At 41.4% G+C, this 20,264-nt stretch overlaps 1 protein-coding gene across 1 annotated transcript in view; it reads right to left on the bottom strand.

Annotated features, from left to right (window-relative positions):
- Window positions 1–982: 982 nt before the first annotated feature.
- LOC119010273 (mitochondrial intermediate peptidase-like) overlaps window positions 983–20,264 on the bottom strand; it is a 27,705-nt gene continuing 8,423 nt past the window's right edge. Inside the window, exons 14-19 of the mRNA XM_037082272.1 lie at window positions 20,132–20,241; window positions 19,507–19,581; window positions 19,025–19,141; window positions 14,459–14,580; window positions 12,832–12,905; window positions 983–1,534 (exon numbers count right to left, since the gene is read on the bottom strand). Coding sequence (XP_036938167.1) covers window positions 1,434–1,534; window positions 12,832–12,905; window positions 14,459–14,580; window positions 19,025–19,141; window positions 19,507–19,581; window positions 20,132–20,241 — 599 coding nt within the window. The 3' untranslated portion in view covers window positions 983–1,433. The remainder of the gene's footprint in view (window positions 1,535–12,831; window positions 12,906–14,458; window positions 14,581–19,024; window positions 19,142–19,506; window positions 19,582–20,131; window positions 20,242–20,264) is intronic.

The following is a 20,264-nucleotide window of genomic DNA, read 5'->3' as shown; positions in this document are numbered from 1 at the left end:
TAATCAGCAGCAGCCTGACAACTCAACGGTTGTCTGTTTTGATTCAATTCTCCCTGCGCTCTAGATGTAGCCTTACCTTATAGATATATGGGACAAAATAATAGAAACACCTGTCAGCATATTCTATATGTTCTTTCCCAGGCTCCGGCAGTGCTCCTCATGACAAGTAAACATATTTTAATGCAAGAATAATGAATTCTTAATTAACTTTATTAATTCAACTGAAGTGCTGCCAGCAGAGTCTCGTCTGATGTAATTCCCCTCAGGTTCAACTGGACAAAGATCACAGATGATAAAGAAACATTTGGAATGACAAAATCACAACTTCATATCCTGACGATCTGTCGGGCTGCTGTGTTTTAGCCTCTGTGTGGTTCTGAGCCTCCCAGCTCAATCTGTTTCTCTCTGATGGCGTGTTCACACCTTCAGTAACTGTGCGAAGCTGCTCCTCGACCGCCTGCCTCGGGTCTCATATCTGAGCGAGGCAAGCAAGGACGGCGTAACAGGGAGCAGCTGCTCGCATCTGTTCGTTCTGGAGCGTCTGTGTAAAATGCGAAAAACTCCTTTAGAAGCCAAACTACAAGAGGCTCCACTTTAAAGTCATGTCTGACCAGCTTTATATTTACTGAATTTGTATTCTCATACAACAGCTAATGCGTTCCAGACCACAATGCTATAATTTCTGAAATTCCTGAAAATGCTATTAGACAAAGCAGTGAATTTCCCTCCCTGCACCCAATACTCCACCTCCTCCTCCTCCTCCCCCCGCAAAGCTCCTGACAGACAAAACAGATGGAGCGGTATTAATTTAAAGCCTAAACAATGACCACATGACAGGAAGAGCAGATTAAGTATTCTTCCTCACGCTGATTTGATCAGGAAAAAACAAAGTTCTGCCCGTAGCTTAGCTGAAAACAGAGGACCCAACTGTGGGAATACAAGCTGTGGGATTAACTCATGAAAATAAAGTCAAATTAAGAGATTAAAATGGCAAAAATATTTACTGAGTGAAATTCAAAGGGATATGTTACATTATGTTGTAGATTCTTCTGTTAATTATGACAAAAATCAATGCTGAGAAAAAGGTGAAAATCTTCTGCACAAACTCACAGTGGTTTTATAATATTAAACAAACAGTATGTGTGAGTTACTGTGGAACCTGCTGAAATAGCATGAATGGTGAATACAAGAGCTTTCATGGTTGGGCAGCAAGTCTTTAATTAACATATTACCTGACAATATAGTTAGAATATGTCAAATAAGTCAATGTGACTTTAAGAGAGACCTGCAATGTATAAAACGTTCATTTAAATGCAGAGTATATACGCCCTGCTGCGTGTGTGTCTCCCTCCTCTTGTCCATCAGTGCATCATCAGTGCTCTCTTTGCCTGGTAATGGTTTGAGTCCGTTTCCATGGCGCCACAAGGCACCTTTCAGCTTTCAGAGTCCATGATGAAGGTCTCAAAGTTCGGGTTGAGCTCCGACACCAGCGCGTCCACGAAGTCCTCGATGGTGGGCTGCCTCTGCAGCATCCCTGTCACGCAAACACACAGAGCAGCAGGTTTAAGGGTGTGTGTGCCAGTGCACATCTGGAGAAGGCTCTGGCAGAGGGGGGAACTGGGATGAACTGGTTTTCTGTTTTCTATCACTTTGTGTCAAACTCACTGACTGGAATAGTGCAGCTCTATTTGGAACGCTTGAGCTGCAGTCAGTGCAGTAACGGAGAATTCCGAGGTACATTTTAAGAAACGCTTTGAGGTAAATGTCACTAATAACTCAAATTAAGCTTAAATCTAATTAATAACGGCTGCCGCTGCTCCAATACCAGTTCCTCTGCAATGTCATCATCGCTACACTCAAGTACTGAATGGTTTTATTTTTGAACATTTGCATCTTTTAGTTGCATGTGTACTCACAGTAACGCTGCATTGTAATTTCTGCATTTTAAAAAGGTGCAACATGTGACTTTTATCAATTCAAGTATCAGTTTTGTTTTTATAGTCCTATATTCTTGAACTGTGGGACTTTTAGATCAATACTGTGCTCTTCTCATTCTCACCCCGTCATAAATCATAACACAAACCTGTCTTTCAATAAAAATGTAAACGTATAGCTTTATCTTAAACAGTATCTTAAACATCACATGTGCGCCCTCACAAACTGCTAGTCCTTGCTTCAATAGCTCTGTCTCTGATTACAGGCCACAAGAAGTTACACAGTACACCATTAAAGTGAAAGTTTAAGGACCACAAAACTTAATGTTTCACATCCGGTCATACCAAAAAGTTTGCAGAATGTTTTGCTTTGATGACCTGCACCCTCACAAATTCCCTCTGCACTGAAGCTGGGTCTAAACAGGCACAGGCACTCGGAGAAATGAGCCCTGTGGATACAATTAACAGGCCTTAGATCCGACGGACTGCAGGTAGTAAAAGACAGCAATGAAGTTCTCAACATCTTCTACTGCTGCCTCTAACAAAAGGTGCACTGTACATTTTACAGTGCTTTACGGGGGTGATACAGAGCTCACACTCGCTCTCGCTGCACCGGACTGTGACCAATGCCGCAGAGCAAATATGACTGTGCAACCGGCGAGCGAGTCCTGGGAATGTCTGTCTGTGTTTTGAGAGCCTGTCTGCCAGCTCATGCGTGGAGGACTCCCGTGCTCGCTTTACAATTCAGCTGCATGCCCGCTTTGAAGTCAGTTCATTTCCCCTTGTGTGGCTGCCAATGTAAATAGGTGCTCTCCCACCTCCCCCTCTTTCCTGAATGGGTCACCTCCAACGCACACACACTCGCAAACACATGCATGTCTGCACAGGCACGCATGAATGGAGGCGCAAAGAGTTTCACACAGCGATCCTGAACGCATGGACACACAGCGCGATATGGACAGTCAAACAAACACACACACATGCACACACAAGGAAGTCTATGTTGCTGCCATCCTTGAAACTGGCCCGGCAGGTAGACATCGAGCACTGGTTTGGCCCGGCCTGCAGTGAATCGCCTTGCATGAGAGCAGTGAAGGGATTATCATCTCTTCTTACCGAGCGGTCGCACCCTGCCCCTCGGCTACAAGATGATACCGACATACAGGGGGTCTCCGACGTGCTGCGACCGCAAGGCCCCTGGATCCCCAGGAACAGGGGAACCCACATGAAAGCAATGGTTTCCAACCATAAATGATAGCCCTAATTAAAGAGCTGAAGGATGTCGCTGCCGTTACCGCCGTTTGACGCTTGTGGCGGTTGATGGCCGCTTTAAAGTGGAGACCAAAATCCTCAGAAAGCATTAATAGAGAGTATACTGAGGCCAGCTTATCAAGTTGCACTTAAATCCATCTTTAGAGAGCTGGCCTCATAAGAGCTGTAACAGAAAAGTGCCTAAGTATTGAAATCTGAGTTTCATTCCAGGATAACGTCATGGTGTGAGCTGAAAGAGAGCACGTTCAACTCAATATACCTGCCTCTGACCTGTCAGTCTGTTCATTTTTAATCTCACAGCCGTTAATTGTTTTATTATTGAATTGTATTAACTAGAGTGCGACAGTGAATGTTATTTAGCCAGCTTGTTCTCATCTGTGAGTGGTAATTATGGGTTTCATCCGCAACATGAAATGATAAAACCAAAACAACGAGATGAAAGACGCTAAAGGTCTACAAAGAGCTGAGGAAAACTGCTGAGTCAGATGATAATTCTCTGGCGGTTCGTCATTATGACTGATTGAGTCACTTGACACTTAGCTAGCGTAAAAATATTTGTCGCCGCAGCTTTAATCTAAAAAAAAAAAAAAAGGCTTCATGAGCAGAACTCTCAGGGGACAATTACGTGTTGAGATATTTTACTGATCCTAGCTTGAATATCATCTTTTCAGTCAGAGGTCAGAGGTCAGGGTCAGTAACACAACAGGAATCACTGAAACCAAACGGGAGCGTCAAGACTCCAAGGGTCGTCACCTCCACAGTCAGCGCACCAGTGTAAGAGACAAGTGTGCAGGTACACACATGTTCTGACACACTGTTTACTTGGTTTCTTGTTACATTGTGTGGGCAGACAGAGCTGTGGGCTCAGCTACCAGTCTGAAGTCTCCACACGCTGTCTGCAGCGTCACCAGCACTTTCTCTAATAGATGTCATTTCCTGAATGTGTATCCACAGGGGGATCTGATGTCTGCAGGCTCGCCTGCTGCAGGTTAGTGTGTTAAACATGCAAAGTTAACATGACAAGAGTGATGAGAGAGGCAGAGAGAGGAGGAGGAGGAGGAGGAGGTGGAGGAGGAGGGGACAGACCGAGATGGAGGTAGAAAAGAAGGTGTGATCATGAAAGAAGTTCGTCAGGTAAACAATGGCGCCCTCACCGGCTTCTCATCACCAGCAGCTCGGGGTGTCAGCACCTGGGTCTCACACGGAGACCCACAGTAGATGAAGTGAGGTGCAACAATGAGCGGTGAGGAGTGAGTTTTTTCTCAACCCACATCCCTGAGAGAGTTCGAGAAGAATGCACAGATAACCTCAAAGTCATAACAAGACTGTGGAGGAGTATCTGATCTGAGGAGCTTCTTTTATAGAGGCACACAAATTCTTACTGACCTCCAGCATTATCCGTGCAGAGAATTAACTTTAGCTTCATATGTTCCGTTTAGAGATTACTTCCTCCGCCCGGACACAATGGAGGCAAAGGGAACTTTAATGGTGGCGCTCACAGCCTCGAAAAATTATATCTTATTATTCAACAGCAATGTGTTTCTCCCCACGCACTGACCTCAGTGACCTGCTCTGTTGAAAAGTAGTTCCGGACACTTTTCAACAAGTGCACCTCAGCAGCACAGGTCCTGTACGAGTCTCTCTGCATGCTCGACAGCATTACAGCGGGCAGAGGTATATACACTGACTTCTGGCAACGCGCCGAGGAAAACCAGAGCCAAATTAAACATAGGCTGTGCTTTGTGTCCATTGTCAGGAAAGCCTTGAGACAGAGGCTTTGCCATGTGAGTCATCTCGGATTTAAGAGTTTCCATTTCCATTCATAATGGCACTGACAAAGCCATTGAGAAACGAGGCTTCTACCTATTACAGTCAACTCAGGGCCCGGAGTGTGAGCCAACACGGCCAACAGAGTTTGGACAAAACAGCAGGTGTTAAAAGACACATAATGGACAAAGTATTTTAAAATAACAGATGATCTTTCGCAACGACAAACCACTGATTAAGAATGTAACTTTTAAGCCAAATCCTGCTTTGCAGTTGCACACAATCTGGCCACTGAACAGCCTCACTGGGGCTATTGGCAGCCGAGGACCTTTGCTCAAGGGTACTTCAAGAGTACTTGTTGGAGAAGCAAAGTACTCTACTCATTTTCTGTTCCTGCCTAGTTTTTCCAAGCTGGTGTGGGAAAGTTCAAATCACAGACCTTCTTCTTCAGCTCCAGCTTCCACTTCTACTCTGGAACTGTTATTTCCTCAATACAGATCAGAGCGACTCTGTCAATTTTGACATGGAAACTCATCTTATATAAACAGTGGTCTATGAACAGGTCTAAACCTGCATTCTTTCTCATGTCCGGGGGGGGACTCCACTGGTTTCAAAAAGAAGTCTAACTGCATGGAAGTTTATGAGAAAATGACCCTACTTCTCACTTGATTTCTTACTTCAGTAAACAGTTTCCTGTTGAATTTCTGGTCTCAATCACTAGTCTGTGTCTTCTGCCAGATGTTCATTTAGTAGATTATGTTCTAATTTCCAGAAAGATGTTAAATCAAGGTATTTTTAGGGTGTGTTTACTTCCTTCCAATCCTTGTAAATAGTACTGTTCTGTTGTGTCCACCCTATATTATCCTTAAGGTAAGCCGCAACTTTACATCTAAAAATATTTTTTAAATATTTTTAGAAATATCATATTTTCCTCCAACTACACTCAAAGTTACAAAAAAATCATCTTTCAAGTAAACAGAGTTGTGTCTCTCACAGGAGAACACAGACAGCCTCCCCAGAATCATTTATTTAGTTAAAGGGTGGTGGGCGATGGGTATCAGTCGAATAAAGACCTACGTGGCCGGCTAACAGCTCTGAGCCTCGCTAATGACAGCTCTGGGGACAAGAATTCAGTAGAAATGTTTCAAAATTGCAGCCCAGCCTGCAGCTAAAGTAATTCTGGCTGAGTTTAACAAACATCCGAGTAACTGCCTAGAAAGAGCTTTTCTGTCACAGAGAAAGAAATGAACAGACAGTCTGATGGCCGACATTCATCTAAGAGCAGTTAAATAAAAGAGTACTCCCATGATTTGGATTATTAGTCAAATTAAGTCGACCACCGGATTAGCAGTTTTTCTTCAAAAACCAATATGTGACGTGTGTCCCTGAGAATAAGCAGAGCAAGCACTTAAATTTGTACCTGTATTCTGCTGGTAGAGCACTAATCAGCATCACTGGAAAGTGTCTTTTTGCTGAAACGGATCCTTTTATAAGAGCCATTAATCCCAGTCTCATGGGCTTGGCTGCGTTCTGTTCCTTCATGATTTAATTGGTTGCTTTTATGGGCCAATTACGCCCACATGCAACTCGGAGGGAGCAGCCGAACACATTTGTACATTTAAAATAAGAACAAACTGCAGCGTGCGGTAACCTGAGCCTCGACCTCACTGGTCTGTAGCCTCATATTCCCAGTGTGTGTATGAAACAGCACTCATACACATGTGTCAGAGTTTACGATTGCACATTTCTGGCTTCTTCAGAAGCCGTTTCAGCTGCTGCTCATAACCATTTGAAACATGTCAAGGTGTGAAAAGCTGTTACCTCTGTCGAACCTGGAGGCAAACCATCGGCTCGCTGCCTCTGTAATTACACCTTTGAAGTTCAGGAAGCTTTTTCTACAAACAGCACTTAAGACAGGCCCAGAAAGCAAGCAAGACAAGGGTGACGACAAACACTGCACTAGGAGGCTCTTGGTTTAGTAAGTTCCTTCACAAATGAACAAAAGAAGAAGAAAAACTTGCTGTGTTGTTGAGGATAAACTCTACAAAACTCAGTATAATAACTTCTTATTGTCAGAAAACGCCCTCCCCCATCTAAACATAAAATATTATCTGCATTGAATCAGAAGTGAGGAACTTTTGTCTCCCCTTTTTAGTCTCCTCCTCTAGTATAAGCTCCAGTATACTGTGAAACACAAAGAGATGTGTTAGGTGGTGAAAGGTTTAACCAGCTTTGTGTGAACTCACTTCACAATGGCCTCGAACCTAACAGGTGTTGGTGTAAAAGTCCCGGACTGCAGGTTTAAAATGCAGAAATCAGTTTTGTGCAACTTGTGAGATTCTAAAACGTAAATACTGCACACTGTACCTGGTTGTATGATATTAATGGACCCCATGCATAAATCCTATTGACTGGTCTGTGAGCAGTATGTGATATGTCATTTCTGTTGTGAGGTCTCTCTAAATCTAAACAATGAAAATAAAAGAAGTAGGCTGATTGCGCTGTGAAGTAGTGTGGGACCATCTGATGTGTCTCATCAGATATTGATGAAATGTTGATGGATGAAGGAATTGTTTTCATGTTTTATTTGTGTCATGTTTTGTCTTCTGTGCTGACTTCCTTCCTCACTCTCTGATGTTTAATTGGATGCTTCCCTTTTAAATCACAGCAATAGGCAACTAAATGAAAAGCATGTAAACCCTGACTTAACTGGGTTTGAACACTGTTGGAAATATTTGGGCGAATCTAAGTACAACATAACAAAATATAGAACAATGGTGTTGTCCTTTTTGGACATTTTAATGGAAAAATGTTACATATCATAACTTCAATAACTTCAATATTTTGATCACTAAAGAACATGTCTAGTAATTTGGTTCATGACTAAATACGTACAAAGCTAACCTTACCATTAGCCTTGTTCAACTTTGTGTTCAGGCTAATTAGCAAATGTTAGCATGCTAATCGGATAAACTAACAAACATAACATCAGTCGCTAAACATCAGCATGCTAGCACTGTAGGTGTGAGCATGTTAGCATGATGATGTTAGCATTTATCTCAAAAGGTGCTGAATATGGAACTGTACAGTACAGGCTCACAGAGGAACTGGCTTGCCTGTGGACTCAAAGTGTTGTTGATACATATTCATGTAATAACTCAAGACATTTGTCAGCTAAGATTATAAACATTTTTCAAAGTATCACATTTATTTAAACTCATCTATTTGTTTGGATGTCCCTCAAACAAAAGCTAAAACACCTGCCTTCTGCCACTGCGTCTTCAGCGATGTTAAGTATTTCTTCAAATGTTTCAGGACTTTAATTACTTTGTCTTCACGGCCCTGGGATCATCGAAAGACAAACTGTTCTCAGTAAATCAAAGCAAAGACACTTCCCTCTGTACCTGCGCTGTGTGGAGCACTAGGAAGATAGTTTTCTTCACAAATCATGTCTGATTCTAATTAAGGGCTGTAAATTATGGATTTTGCAGTCTTTACATCTTATCTGTGAAGTTCAATCCAAACGTCTCCTCCTGTTCAGACAGAACTATATATCACGGTCACAAAAGTGCTGTGGGACTGTACAGACCACCGTGCTCTTGGGGTTTATTATGGACTATGTGAGCAGTCATAAGAACTATTCAAGCTGCCTCCGGACAAAGAACTAACAGGGTCCTGGGACTCGGCTACCGGGCCCAAGTAGATCCATTTTCTGCGCTCGGCCGTCGGGGCTATGGGAACAGTCTGGGCCATGAAAGCCCTCTCTGTGGCAGGAGCCGAGGTTCAGTTCAGTCAGTCGATCACCTTTCACTCCCTCTTTCCCTTTCTACTCTCACTTTTTCTCTGACTGCCTCGCTCAGTGCTGGTGCTGCTGCCCTGGATTTAATGCCTGGGTTTACATTTCAACACCGTCTTTTCCTGGGAAACATCCAGTAGCGGGCAGGGAGCCACGCAGATAAAGACTGGCCTCTGATTAGCCTTGCTGGGCCTGCTCCGGTTGCCGGCATGCCCTTGTGCCCCCTCTACCACCTCGCCAAAGGGGACAGCAGAGAAATGTTACACACCTTCATTTACAAGGGTCTTTGTTTGAAAGGATTATGTGTAATGGGTTGGATCTGGATTCTGTGTCCTTCCTCCAGTCTTCAGGTCTCTTCTGGCATAAATACTGCTATAGACATAAAAGGGCCCTTCTTATTCGCTTCAAAATCCTTTTCCATTCCCCCAATAGGAATTCAAGATGGTTGCTGTGAACCTTCCAACCCCAAAGTGAATAGTGGTGAAAAGTTAAATGTTTTAGCACATGCACTGATGTGGTTTTATAACTCTTACTGAGGCTTTCATGATGGGAAGATAAATTACGAGGACATTTGTAGCCATCAAAATGGCGAGGTGGGTGGATGAGTCTCTTTTCAAAATGTGAGTATGTTTTACGTTAGTTTCTCCAGACGTGGAATAAACTGTATTATCATAAGAGAAACAACAGAAACAGGTTTATGATGACCATCACAACTGCATCCGCGGGTTTTACGGCAGACTGCCCAGGATGTATCTGCATTTTCTGCTCTAAAATTATATTGTTTTGGCCAAGTTGTATTCCCAAAGCAGACGTTTTTACAGCCTTGAGGCTTGCACAATGACTTATGGCTGGGAAAGACAGCCAGAGGGATCAATATGACCCTGATAACTATCCTGCACACAGGGCCTTGGCCTATAATTAGAGTAGCATCCACTTCAAAGGGAGCCATAAAAGCAAATGCTGTCAGTTCAACAACAGTTAATTGGTCAGTAGATTTAATAACAAGGATCTGATCTGTTGGTGGCTGTAATTTCAGAGGCTGGGCGCAACCCCGGTCGGAGCTGTCAGAAGGACAATCCGATGCAGGAGGGAGGAGGTGACCCTGAGGGAGGGATTTACAGTACACTCCCAAGTGTCACCTGATACTACTGCTCCCTCTCCCTCCTCTCACCCTCTCTGCTGTTGTTCTGTCCAGACATGCCACAGTGACTACTCCACAAGGAGAGAAGGAAGTGATGGGAGGATGAAAGGAAGAGGGCAACAAGAGGAAGGAGTTTTTTTTTTATGTAGCCTATAAAACCCAAATAAAGATGAACTACAGCCTCTCTTTATATGGCACAACCTGACTAACTACAGTTTGACGGTTAAAACTAAGAGAAAAATCAAAAAAACAGAGTCCACGGCCATGTTCGCAGCACCTGTATGGGTTTTACGATAGTAGAGTGGTGCTTTGAGCAAAATCCTAAAATCAGCATGTTCACCTACTCAGAATGACAATGCTAACAGGCTGGTGTTTAGCTGGTATACTGTATGCCATGATCACCACCATCTTAGTTAAGTGAGTTAGCATGCTAACCTGTGTCATTTAGCACTTAACACAAGGTGCAGCTGAGGCTGAGGGGAATGTCAGTTTTTTTGCAGGCATCTAGTCCAGGGGTTAGATCTTCTGTCAGCTGAGGCCAGCTGAGTATCAGAGCCGTTAGGAAGCATTTCCAATCAATAGAATCTGTGCTTTTTTTGTTTTGTATTTTTTGTCAGCTTGCCAATAAATTAAATGACTGTGACAATGCTACATGGGCCCTGATGCAGCATCCTGTCTCTGCCTCTACTCTGTGGTCTAATTCAACATTGTGCCCACAACAATCTGATTGGTTACACATCACGAATAATCTCTATATACTCTATCAACACTTCGTAATCTGAATCTGCAAAGTAAAGAGTAACTGGTGTAATCAAATGTAGTGGAGATAAATTTAATAATATTTGCCTTGAACATGTCGTAGGGTGGAGGTAACAAAAAATGGAAACACTCCTCAAAATTGACAAAAATTGGACTTGAGTATAGTAACTGTGTAAATTGTTCTTAATTACTTTCCTTCACTGGTTTTTAACTCTGATAGTAGCAAAATGTATATCAATTACAAATATTGGTTATCAGTCTCTTAAATCAGGATGATTCTGTATTGAATCATCCTGAGGAAAACATGTTGGTTCACCCTTAATCTAGACATAAACCAAACAACTGGAAGAAGAGACATTTTGACCTGATGGAGCTGCTAAAGGAAAAGTCAGAGGATCACCAAAGTTTTCACAACTCATCCTAAGGGGGACATGAATGAAAATTCAGGGCAATCATGCAAATCTGTAGGATTCATCCTCTGAGGACCATGAATGTTAAAATCTTATCTTAATCGATTCAACTGTTGAGATCAGTGGAACTACATTAGCATCTCTAAAGCCATGCCAGTGGCTTGACTAATAATGCGTAGCAGATCTGAAGTGGTTGATGGCACAGTGAGTTTTAAGCCCTGCAGAGTCAGCAGTCTTAGGGCTCAAACCTATAATCATCCATGTCTGTCTTTCCTGCCTTCTGCATTTCGTCTGTGCTAAAAAAAAAAAATGTCATTTAGTAAAGCAGGTCATATTACTGGCCTCAAAAAAAAAGGGGGGGGTTGGACTGGCATGAATAGTGTACGGCTTCCAGAGGGAGCTGACTCGACAATTTCTACTGCAGCAGCCTACCACAGAAGGACTGGCTGAGTCTCTGGGTTCACAAAGCTCTTGTAAACAAAGATAAGAACTGTGGAAGGTGTGTTAAACTGGTATTGTGGGAGCAGAAGCACTGAGCGGGCCAAACCACAACAGCAGCTGTGAACGCCTGAAAAACTAAACCTGACTAATGGACTCACAGCTGTTTCTGTCTGATGACAAACCTGTAAGTTAGTGTTACATTTCGTGGAAATCAGTTGATACACTACAAGACTTAGACTGAGGTCAAAGCATTGTAAGAAACATCAAGAGACTTTTCAGTCTTACTCAACACTGTAGATAGAAGTTGCTCCAAATTGTTGCTTTTGATTGATGAATCTTCCTTAAGATTATCAACCCAATAATAATGTATTTTACACAATATTATTTTACACATCTGCCAGCTGAAACTATGGGATGCTGTGCTATCAGACTGGGTTTCTTGAGTACTGTAGTGGTATAATGAGACAGGAAGAGTCGGGATTAGCTGGTTAGCACGCTATGTTCTACGTTTCCACATCCTGTTAATAAAGTTCTTCCATTTTTTAAAGTTTTAAACATCTGTAGTTAATAGTGTGACATCTCTTTGCTAAAAACTGTGTGATAATGTTAAATATTCCCCCATTTGCAGTTATGTTACTTTCTAGTTTATCACCATGCAAAGGCAGAAACTGGGTTCAGCATCTTAATCTACTCCTAATACACAATGTTTTCTGTTTTAAATGTACTGGTTTTATTATTTATTTATAAATCATAGAATTCATTATTTATTCTTCCTCTGTAATCTTCTAGATACTTTTATCAATTCAACAAAAGCTGACTGAGTAAAATTCACCTAAATTATGAATTTTTTTACGTGTGGACATTTTTACTGTTTTCCATTACACAAGCACGAGACAGAAAAACAAATTCGAAAGCAGTTCACCCTTCAGGCCGTCCAGCGTGTCAAAACAAATTCAGCAGCATTACGTTACAGTAATTACACAACTACTTTTACTCACGCTGATACTGGAAACTAATGGCCTGACACTTTAAATCTTGAACTGAAGAGAGATGAGCTCTGGTGAATCCTAAAGCTGTTAAAAGTCTGTTACAAAACAACCAAATCTGCCGAGAGCAGTGTCCTGCATGATGTAGACAACTGCTGCCTGAAGGCTGTGGGGTCAAAATGTCAGAAACAGTGAGGAGTGAAGTCCTGAGGCTTTAAAGCGTCAAACAGTTTGACGATGAACTGGTGATAATATAAAGTGCTTCACTGACTTTTTTCTGGTAAATTTGATTCTTTCAGCATGCACGCAGTACATGGTAAGTTACCTTCCACCATCAGCATGGGTTCCTTGGCTCCTCCGTGGGCCAGCATCTCCCGACGGTAACGCTCTCCCATATCCCTGACAAAGAGAAAGACAAACACAGGAGAGAGACAGAGATAAGGTTACAGACACCTGTATTCTCCCCTGTCAACCCCTCCACTGCTCCTGCTGCCACTCAGAGCCCAAGGCCAAGTCTCGAAAGATGCCTGTTCACAACAGACAGGTGACAGGAAACAGAGATCTGACAACTGCAGGTGGAACTAAAACAATCTCAGAGGGAGAGGGAACACATGAAGACAGTGAGACAGTAAAGAAAAAGAACGGGGAAGCCTGCAGGGTGCAACTAGATGGAGATATGGTAGAGGCTTCGTTTTACAAAACAAAGCCATAGTGCTTTGTCCAGGGGCAAACACTTGTGATAAGGGGGAGTCTGGTAATGTGGATGCTGGTGGGTGTCTGTGAGTCACAGCAGACACCTGCCAACTCGGCGTGAGTTTCATATTAATGTCATGTTCAATGTCAGGCGGCAGAAGACTTAAAGAGTATCCAGGGCAGGCGGTCTGTCAGGAGCCATCTGTGTCAGTGCTCTTAACGTAAAACAGGTTTATGTCAAATAATAATTTCACTATGAGCACAAAGGATACAAGGGAGTAGAAAGAGATTCAGGACAGGGATCAATCAAAACATACCTTATACCTCTGTGGAAGCTACAGTTCAGGAGCTGAGTGAAGCACACGCTTGAAGTTACAGATTAAGTTCCTCACTTGCATTATGTAGTAATAACAACCAGAATCCTTTTGTGGAGGATATTTCTGTCTTTACTTTGAGATGGATGTGTCTAACCTCACTGGTCCAGAACCACTGAGAGTCACTCCACATTAAGATGCATTTATTAGCTGTAGAGAGCGCTCACATTAAAGTAGAGAGTATTGTGAAAACAATGTACTTGCATTTCTCCACCATAAGCAGGAAATGGCTTTCCAATATAACCACTGCTCAGTTGTTGTGTTATGCATTTCCCCCTCAAAGTACTAAGTATTCCCAAAATGCTAATGGGATGTATACAGAAGCCTCTGCTATTCTCTGTACTCGACTACTTTATATAAAATGGAAACATAGTAAAAAAAAAAAAAGGTTTGAATATTTGACAAAGCAGCAACATAGAACTTAAAATGATCTGCTATCTTCTTCAACACCTGTTCTTCCAAATTGGTGTAGTTGAGTTGGGGACCAATGCAGAAACACTGTGGGAAACCTTTATAAAGTAAAGGTATTTAAAAAGAGACAGATTTAAATCTATAGTTGTGACGCATTAAACTCCACTGCGCTCGTTCCCCTTTGCATTAGACCTCTGTGAAAGTGATTTATTGGAAGGTGCTACGGATCTTTACCATGTGTAGCTAAGAGAAGAGGGATCAATTTAATAGATTTTATAAAGGGGAGAAATTAGGTTAACTCAGCCAAAATCACATATCATGAAGTTCAACACCAGTGCATAACTAAATGTTCAGTTTCAAGTTTTTCTTATGTAGAGTGATTGAGGGTATTCCCCTTTTCATTTAATAGAAGTCACATTTCTGCATCGCTCATTCTGGTTCTGTTTTTACTGAATCTATAACTCGGAGTCTCACCTGTTTAGAGGATCCTGAGCGAAGCACTGTCTCCACACCATGGAGGCCACGGCTCGGGACATGAGGTAGGAGTAGTATTTCGCCCCATAGCCAATCAGGTGGCTGAATCTCAGCTGCCATGCCTGTAGAGGAAATTTAAAAAATGGGAGTCAGAACTTTATCATCTTCACCTGAGTGAGAAGCACACTATGGATTAGCTTTGACAACATTTAAAATGGTATAAGATTGTCAGAAACAGTGTGAGGCGGGGGAGCAGTGTAGCAGAGGGCAAACACAAACGATTCTGCTCATGAAACCCATTAAAGAAAAGCTGTTCTATGCTCGCAGCTCAATGTGAGGTCACAACTTAAAACATCTAAATACAATGAAAGTGAAAAAACCACAACAAGCAAAAAGCCTTATATTTGTTCGAGTTACCGTTCCATCAGTTTTAGTTTAAAATCATTTAAGCTGCTTCTGTTGTCTTCACTGCTGTCACAATATTAGTGGAAAATCACCGTTCCTCCAACAAACCTCAATAAGAAAACATTAAATCACAAACTGCCAGCTCCTCCATTAAAGGACGAAACATGGAAATTCCTAAATGGTAGAAAGCCCCCTGCTCCTCTCCTCTGTTCTCCATGCAGTCGCCTGAGGCGGCCCCTCTCCATATCTATAAAGACGAGCTCTTTTATGATCTCTGCAAACGGGGACTCTGGGGGAATTCAGCTGGCAAACACTCAAACATTCAGCCATTTAGAAAAGAAAGCAGCTGCTGTAGTTAACTAAACCATAACAGACTGCAGACGCCTCCCTCCACCTCCACATAAAAAGTGTAATAACTATAAACTTCAACTGCAAGTAAAATAATTGTCTGAATCACAGGAAGTAGGGAACTTATGGACTGTGTTTGTACACAGATGACCTCAGAGCTCCGGTACAGATGCCAGAAAAAAATCCCTGCAGGTTTTATTGTCCTTGGTGATTAAAGATACTTAAATCTCTGCAGCCCAAAACCAAACCCTTTAATGACAAAAAGAATAATTCAGACAGTTTATAATTCTGTATTTACACTGAGTTTTTGGCTACTTGGTGGCAGTGAAAACAAATTTATGTTCAGTATCATCACCTTATAAAGCTGTTTTGCTTAACTTGTTAGCAAACAGCTGCTTATGAAGTAGACATGAAATAAGAACTAAGAAAAGCTTTTATTTTGGGTCTTGTTTGTGGCCATATGATAACTATTCACTCTGCATTTATATTATATATACAGTATAAGCTTTACTTAATCTCATGAGGCAAATATCGGTCTCTTTAATCTCTACATGCTTCATTGTGTTCACCAGCTAGTTACTAGCTTTGCTGCTTAGTCTGCTGTTTTTTAGTATGAAATCATTCTTTTAGCTTTTTAATAAAAATGCTGCTGCTGTCAACACTTGATACAATCAGTACAAACAAAACAGAACAGCTGACCTAAAAGACGAGTGGAACAGCTGAGCTGAGTGACAATTCTCTGTAAGTTGGTCACTTTGCACACAATCACGTGATCGTTTTTTAATATAAAAATATTAAATATAGCAGCTTTATCACGGTAAATTTAGCTGATATCTCACTTTAAACACTTCTAAAATATAATATATTAAAAAATATAATAGAAATATACTACATTTGCTGTACATCAAATACTGCAAAAATGTTGGTGCCGTTATACACATATGGAAATACATATGGCATTGTGATTGTGATTTATTTTCCTATTTTAATATCACAAGTTCTTTTAATATTCTGCTGTTTTCTTTTACCTATTATTTGGCTTTAAATGTTTGTTTACCAGAGGTTTGACTACTGAGAGTGTTTTTGTTCCTGTGAGTTTTTATATTTGCACTGATCAGGATAATTTTCTTTCTGATTTTTTTCTATTGTAAATCATTTCCCTGATCTTGCATCTACATCTTATCATAGCAACGTACTGAAGTCAGATGTAGGAGGTAAAACAAGGAGTACAAAATAAAAAAAGAAAATATCTCTTACACTTGCATGACAAATATCTTCAGAGTTATATTACTGCCTGACAAAGTGTTGTAAACAGCTGTCTAAAACAGCTGTTTGAGAGCTTAAAATGGGGGCTGCTCATCCTCAGCGTTATGGGAGAGAGCTCTGTGGTCTTATGAGGTCCAGCTGATCCAACAGCGTTAAAAACGCTTAAGCTCCAAAGTGTCGACTTGATGAGACTCTTCTGGGCTGCAGTGACTCTAATAAGAGTAAATAGCACTCTTGAGAGGAGTTCTGGCTCAGAAACGTACGGGCAAGCTGAAGTTGACAGAGTTTGCTTTGTCAGCTGAACGCAGCGGTGATTTGGTGCCTCGGGTCATGTTGGTTAGAAGCCTTTTCTAGCTGTTTGGAGTTCATATATATTCACATGAATTAGACAGAGCAAAACACTGACACACCGACAAATGATTATGCTGATGTATAAAAACAAGTCTATGTTTGCCAAGACTGAGAATCTTGCATTAGAAACAAGAGAGATTCAGACTAGTAAAACAAGCTACATAGGATGGAGAGGAGCCACATAACACTCTTTCACAATAAAACTCCACTAGTATCGAGTAATTTTCCACTAAATTATTGACTTTTCTTGGTTTCTTGGCCTTCAGTTTTCATGCTGTAATAAATGATGACAAATGAAACAACTGAATGAAGAATTATTTGCTAATATTCAGTGTATTTCACTTACAAGTCAGGTCTCAAGTATTTTGTAGTAAAAACCAGCATTTCCCCTAATTTTAAAAAACGTTTTTTCAGAGCCTACTTACTTCGTGTTGTCAAGTAAAAATCATCTTACTGTATGGACAGATAATTCCATGAGCATTACATAATTTCTCTAGAAAGCAATATTTATTTCATTTTTAGCTTTCCTTTTTTTGCAGTGAGGCTGCTTTGTGCTTTTGCAGTTCTTTAGTTCAGAATTCAAACCTGTGGGAAAACAAGCCTTTTATTTGATTCTGTTTGCTGTCTGAGTCTTTGACCAGATGCTTTAAAGCACTCGTCACAACATGTCACAAAAATGATTTTCAGACTTTCAAGCTCCTCTTTGTCTCCAGCTCCACTTCTTCACATCAAATCATTAATGTAGACTTTTCTGAGCGAGTGCAAGTGGACGACACGTCAGAGAGATATCCCTTTGATCCTTACATACAAAGGAAACAAAGTCAGCGCAGGCTTTCTACTCTCTTCCTCTTGTGAGATAAAAGACCTTTTCTTTTGTTCTTGCTAAACCCAACTTGTGGCTTTTTGTTTGTGGTGCTAAGGTGCAACTTTTACAGGAGAATGTGGATTATATGTGCTTGAGAGGGCCTTAACAACACAGCTCAGTAAAATTTAAAAAAATAAAAAAAAAAGGGCAAGAAGTTGGCCTCAAACATTCAGGCCAAGAATTGCAGATTAAAGAAATGTCAACATGGCGGGGAGAGCGTCTTGCTTTCTGCCATTTATTTCCAAATATTATCTTCAGCTCAAGGGTGAGCATGTGGTCCGTGTTACTCACAGCTGATCCTCTCTCTCAGCGCTCAGTGGGAAATGATAGCCCTGCTCTATAAACTATACACATGTCAGTATCACCCTAATGTTTATAATCTGCGGCTCTCCGTAACCTATTAGCCACTCAAATGTTCACTTTACTGAGGAAACTTTTCCCGAGCCATGTTTCCATGAGGACGGGTGAAGACTGGAGAGGGTGAATTAAAAAAAGAAAACAAGTTTAAGTCTGTCATTGAAGGATCTAAACAAATCTGTTTTCACTTGCTCTGATGATCCAATTCAAGAAACTTAAGCACTGCAATCATCCTCAGAGTTCAAATGAGGAAAACGATCCTACTGCGGTGAGCTGTGTGCACAGAGGTGAAAGTGTCTGTTAGAGCTCTCAGTGTGGTTTGTAACATTGAAGAGGAATGATGGCGACAGTGGGAAACTGTATAACATAAACCACAACCTTTGGAGAGGGATCTATGAAGCTGGGCAGAGGAGTGGGAGGACACCAGTGAGAAGAAACGCTGGCCGGGACACTGACGTTTTGGGGAAATATATAGCAGTTCTATAATCTGTATTCCTGATGGCTCCACACATAATTACAACCCAGAGTAAATGCTCTATGAAGGCCATTCCTGGCTAAATTATGTGTTTTTGATTCCCCTTCTCCCTCCTGGCCTCATCCCCCTCGCCCACAGCTGCAAAAGTGGGGGAAACAGGGAGCTTTTTTTTTCACGGAGCACCAGGAGGAAGAGTTTCAAATATTTCCCCCAGGGAGAGCTCATTCAAAGTGTACCTCTGCTTTGTTATTTTAGCAGGGCTTCAAAAAAGGCTTTAATCCCTTAAATGCTGCTGTGCCTGGGTAAAAGATATAAAACCAGAGAGAAACAAGAGAAAGGAGAGAAAGAGAAAGTGGAAAGAGAGTAGAAAAGCTAAAGGGGAAGAAGAGAGTCATGCACAGATCTTTCCGTAAATCGTCATCAACTTCAGAGACTGCAATCAGGGCTCAGAGTCTAAAGTAAAATAGGTCAAAGCCAGCGTGACGGTCAGGGGATGTACCGTATTGGTCGTGTAAGGCAAGCCGTAGAATTTCTGCTGCATCTCCTTCAGGATGTCTGTGGTAGAGCGGTTCTGAGGTTGACTGTGGTAAATCTGATCCAAGACGGCGTAGAAAATCTGCCCAGGAAAAATACAATTAAACACACATTTGAGTCAGTCTTGCCAATACAAACTTAAATGAAAACTATATTTCCATTTTACCATCATTAGCAAATTTAAATGTCAGATTGGACTTTTCAAGATGTTAATAATGGGTACGTCTATGATTTTCTTTTCAGTCTTAGGGCTGTGTAACACTTGTTCGTTAAACAAAAAAATCAAAACTCTAAAAAAGCAAAACCAGCAGTGTTTCACAAGGAAGATGTAGTTTAATAATCATATTAATTAATCAATATTAACAGGTCACATTTCTAAACCTTTTATCTTAAAAGAACATACTTTAATATAATTGTAAATGATGTGCATGAGGATGGTCATTGTACCTGTAGCTGGGTGTCTGCAGCTCCACACACCTTCTTTGACTCACACAGACGAGCCACCATACTCTCAGGCAGAGGCTGAGTAGACAATGACATACACACAGTGAATTGAGAAGGTTTACATGAGAACAGCTGATGTGACAAAATCTTTAAAAGGTCCAACGTGTAGGATTAAGTGGTGTCTAACAATGAAGCTGCAGATTGCAACTGATGGAGCATGTCAACTTCTCCCCTACAGGTACTGTAAAACACGTGAAAAGCATTAAAGGCCCTCTCTAAAGCCAGTCTTTAGTTTGTCCATTCTGGGCTACTGTAGAAACATGGAAGTGCAACATGTCATGGATGGAGGACTGCTCACTCTGCAGATAAAAAATGGCTCTATCTAAGGTAACAAAAACACAGTGCTGAGTTTCTGGTAATATACACCAATAAAAACCTAATTATGAACATTACATTCCATCTCCACAAATACATCTCTAATAATCCTAAAACACTGGACCGTGGACCATCACAGTTAAAAATGAAAAATGAAGGCATTCATATTACTAAAGTATCTCCCCACAAACACCAAGTAATGTTTTTTAGTGCAAAGTCTTCATTTTACTTTTATTCTGAGGGATGTGCGTACCTGTCCAGTTTCATAATGACGTGCAAACTGGCTGATGACTCTGTAGTCAGTGGCAAAGTACTCCATGAGGATTGAGGGGACTTCAGCAAAGTCAGTCGCACACCTGGTTCCTAGCGAAGAGATTTCACAGCTT

This window comes from Acanthopagrus latus, chromosome 2, assembly GCF_904848185.1.
Source record: "Acanthopagrus latus isolate v.2019 chromosome 2, fAcaLat1.1, whole genome shotgun sequence".
Lineage (NCBI taxonomy): Eukaryota > Metazoa > Chordata > Actinopteri > Spariformes > Sparidae > Acanthopagrus > Acanthopagrus latus.
The sequence above is the reverse complement of the archived record's forward strand: the minus strand, read 5'-3'. Positions and strand labels throughout refer to the sequence as shown.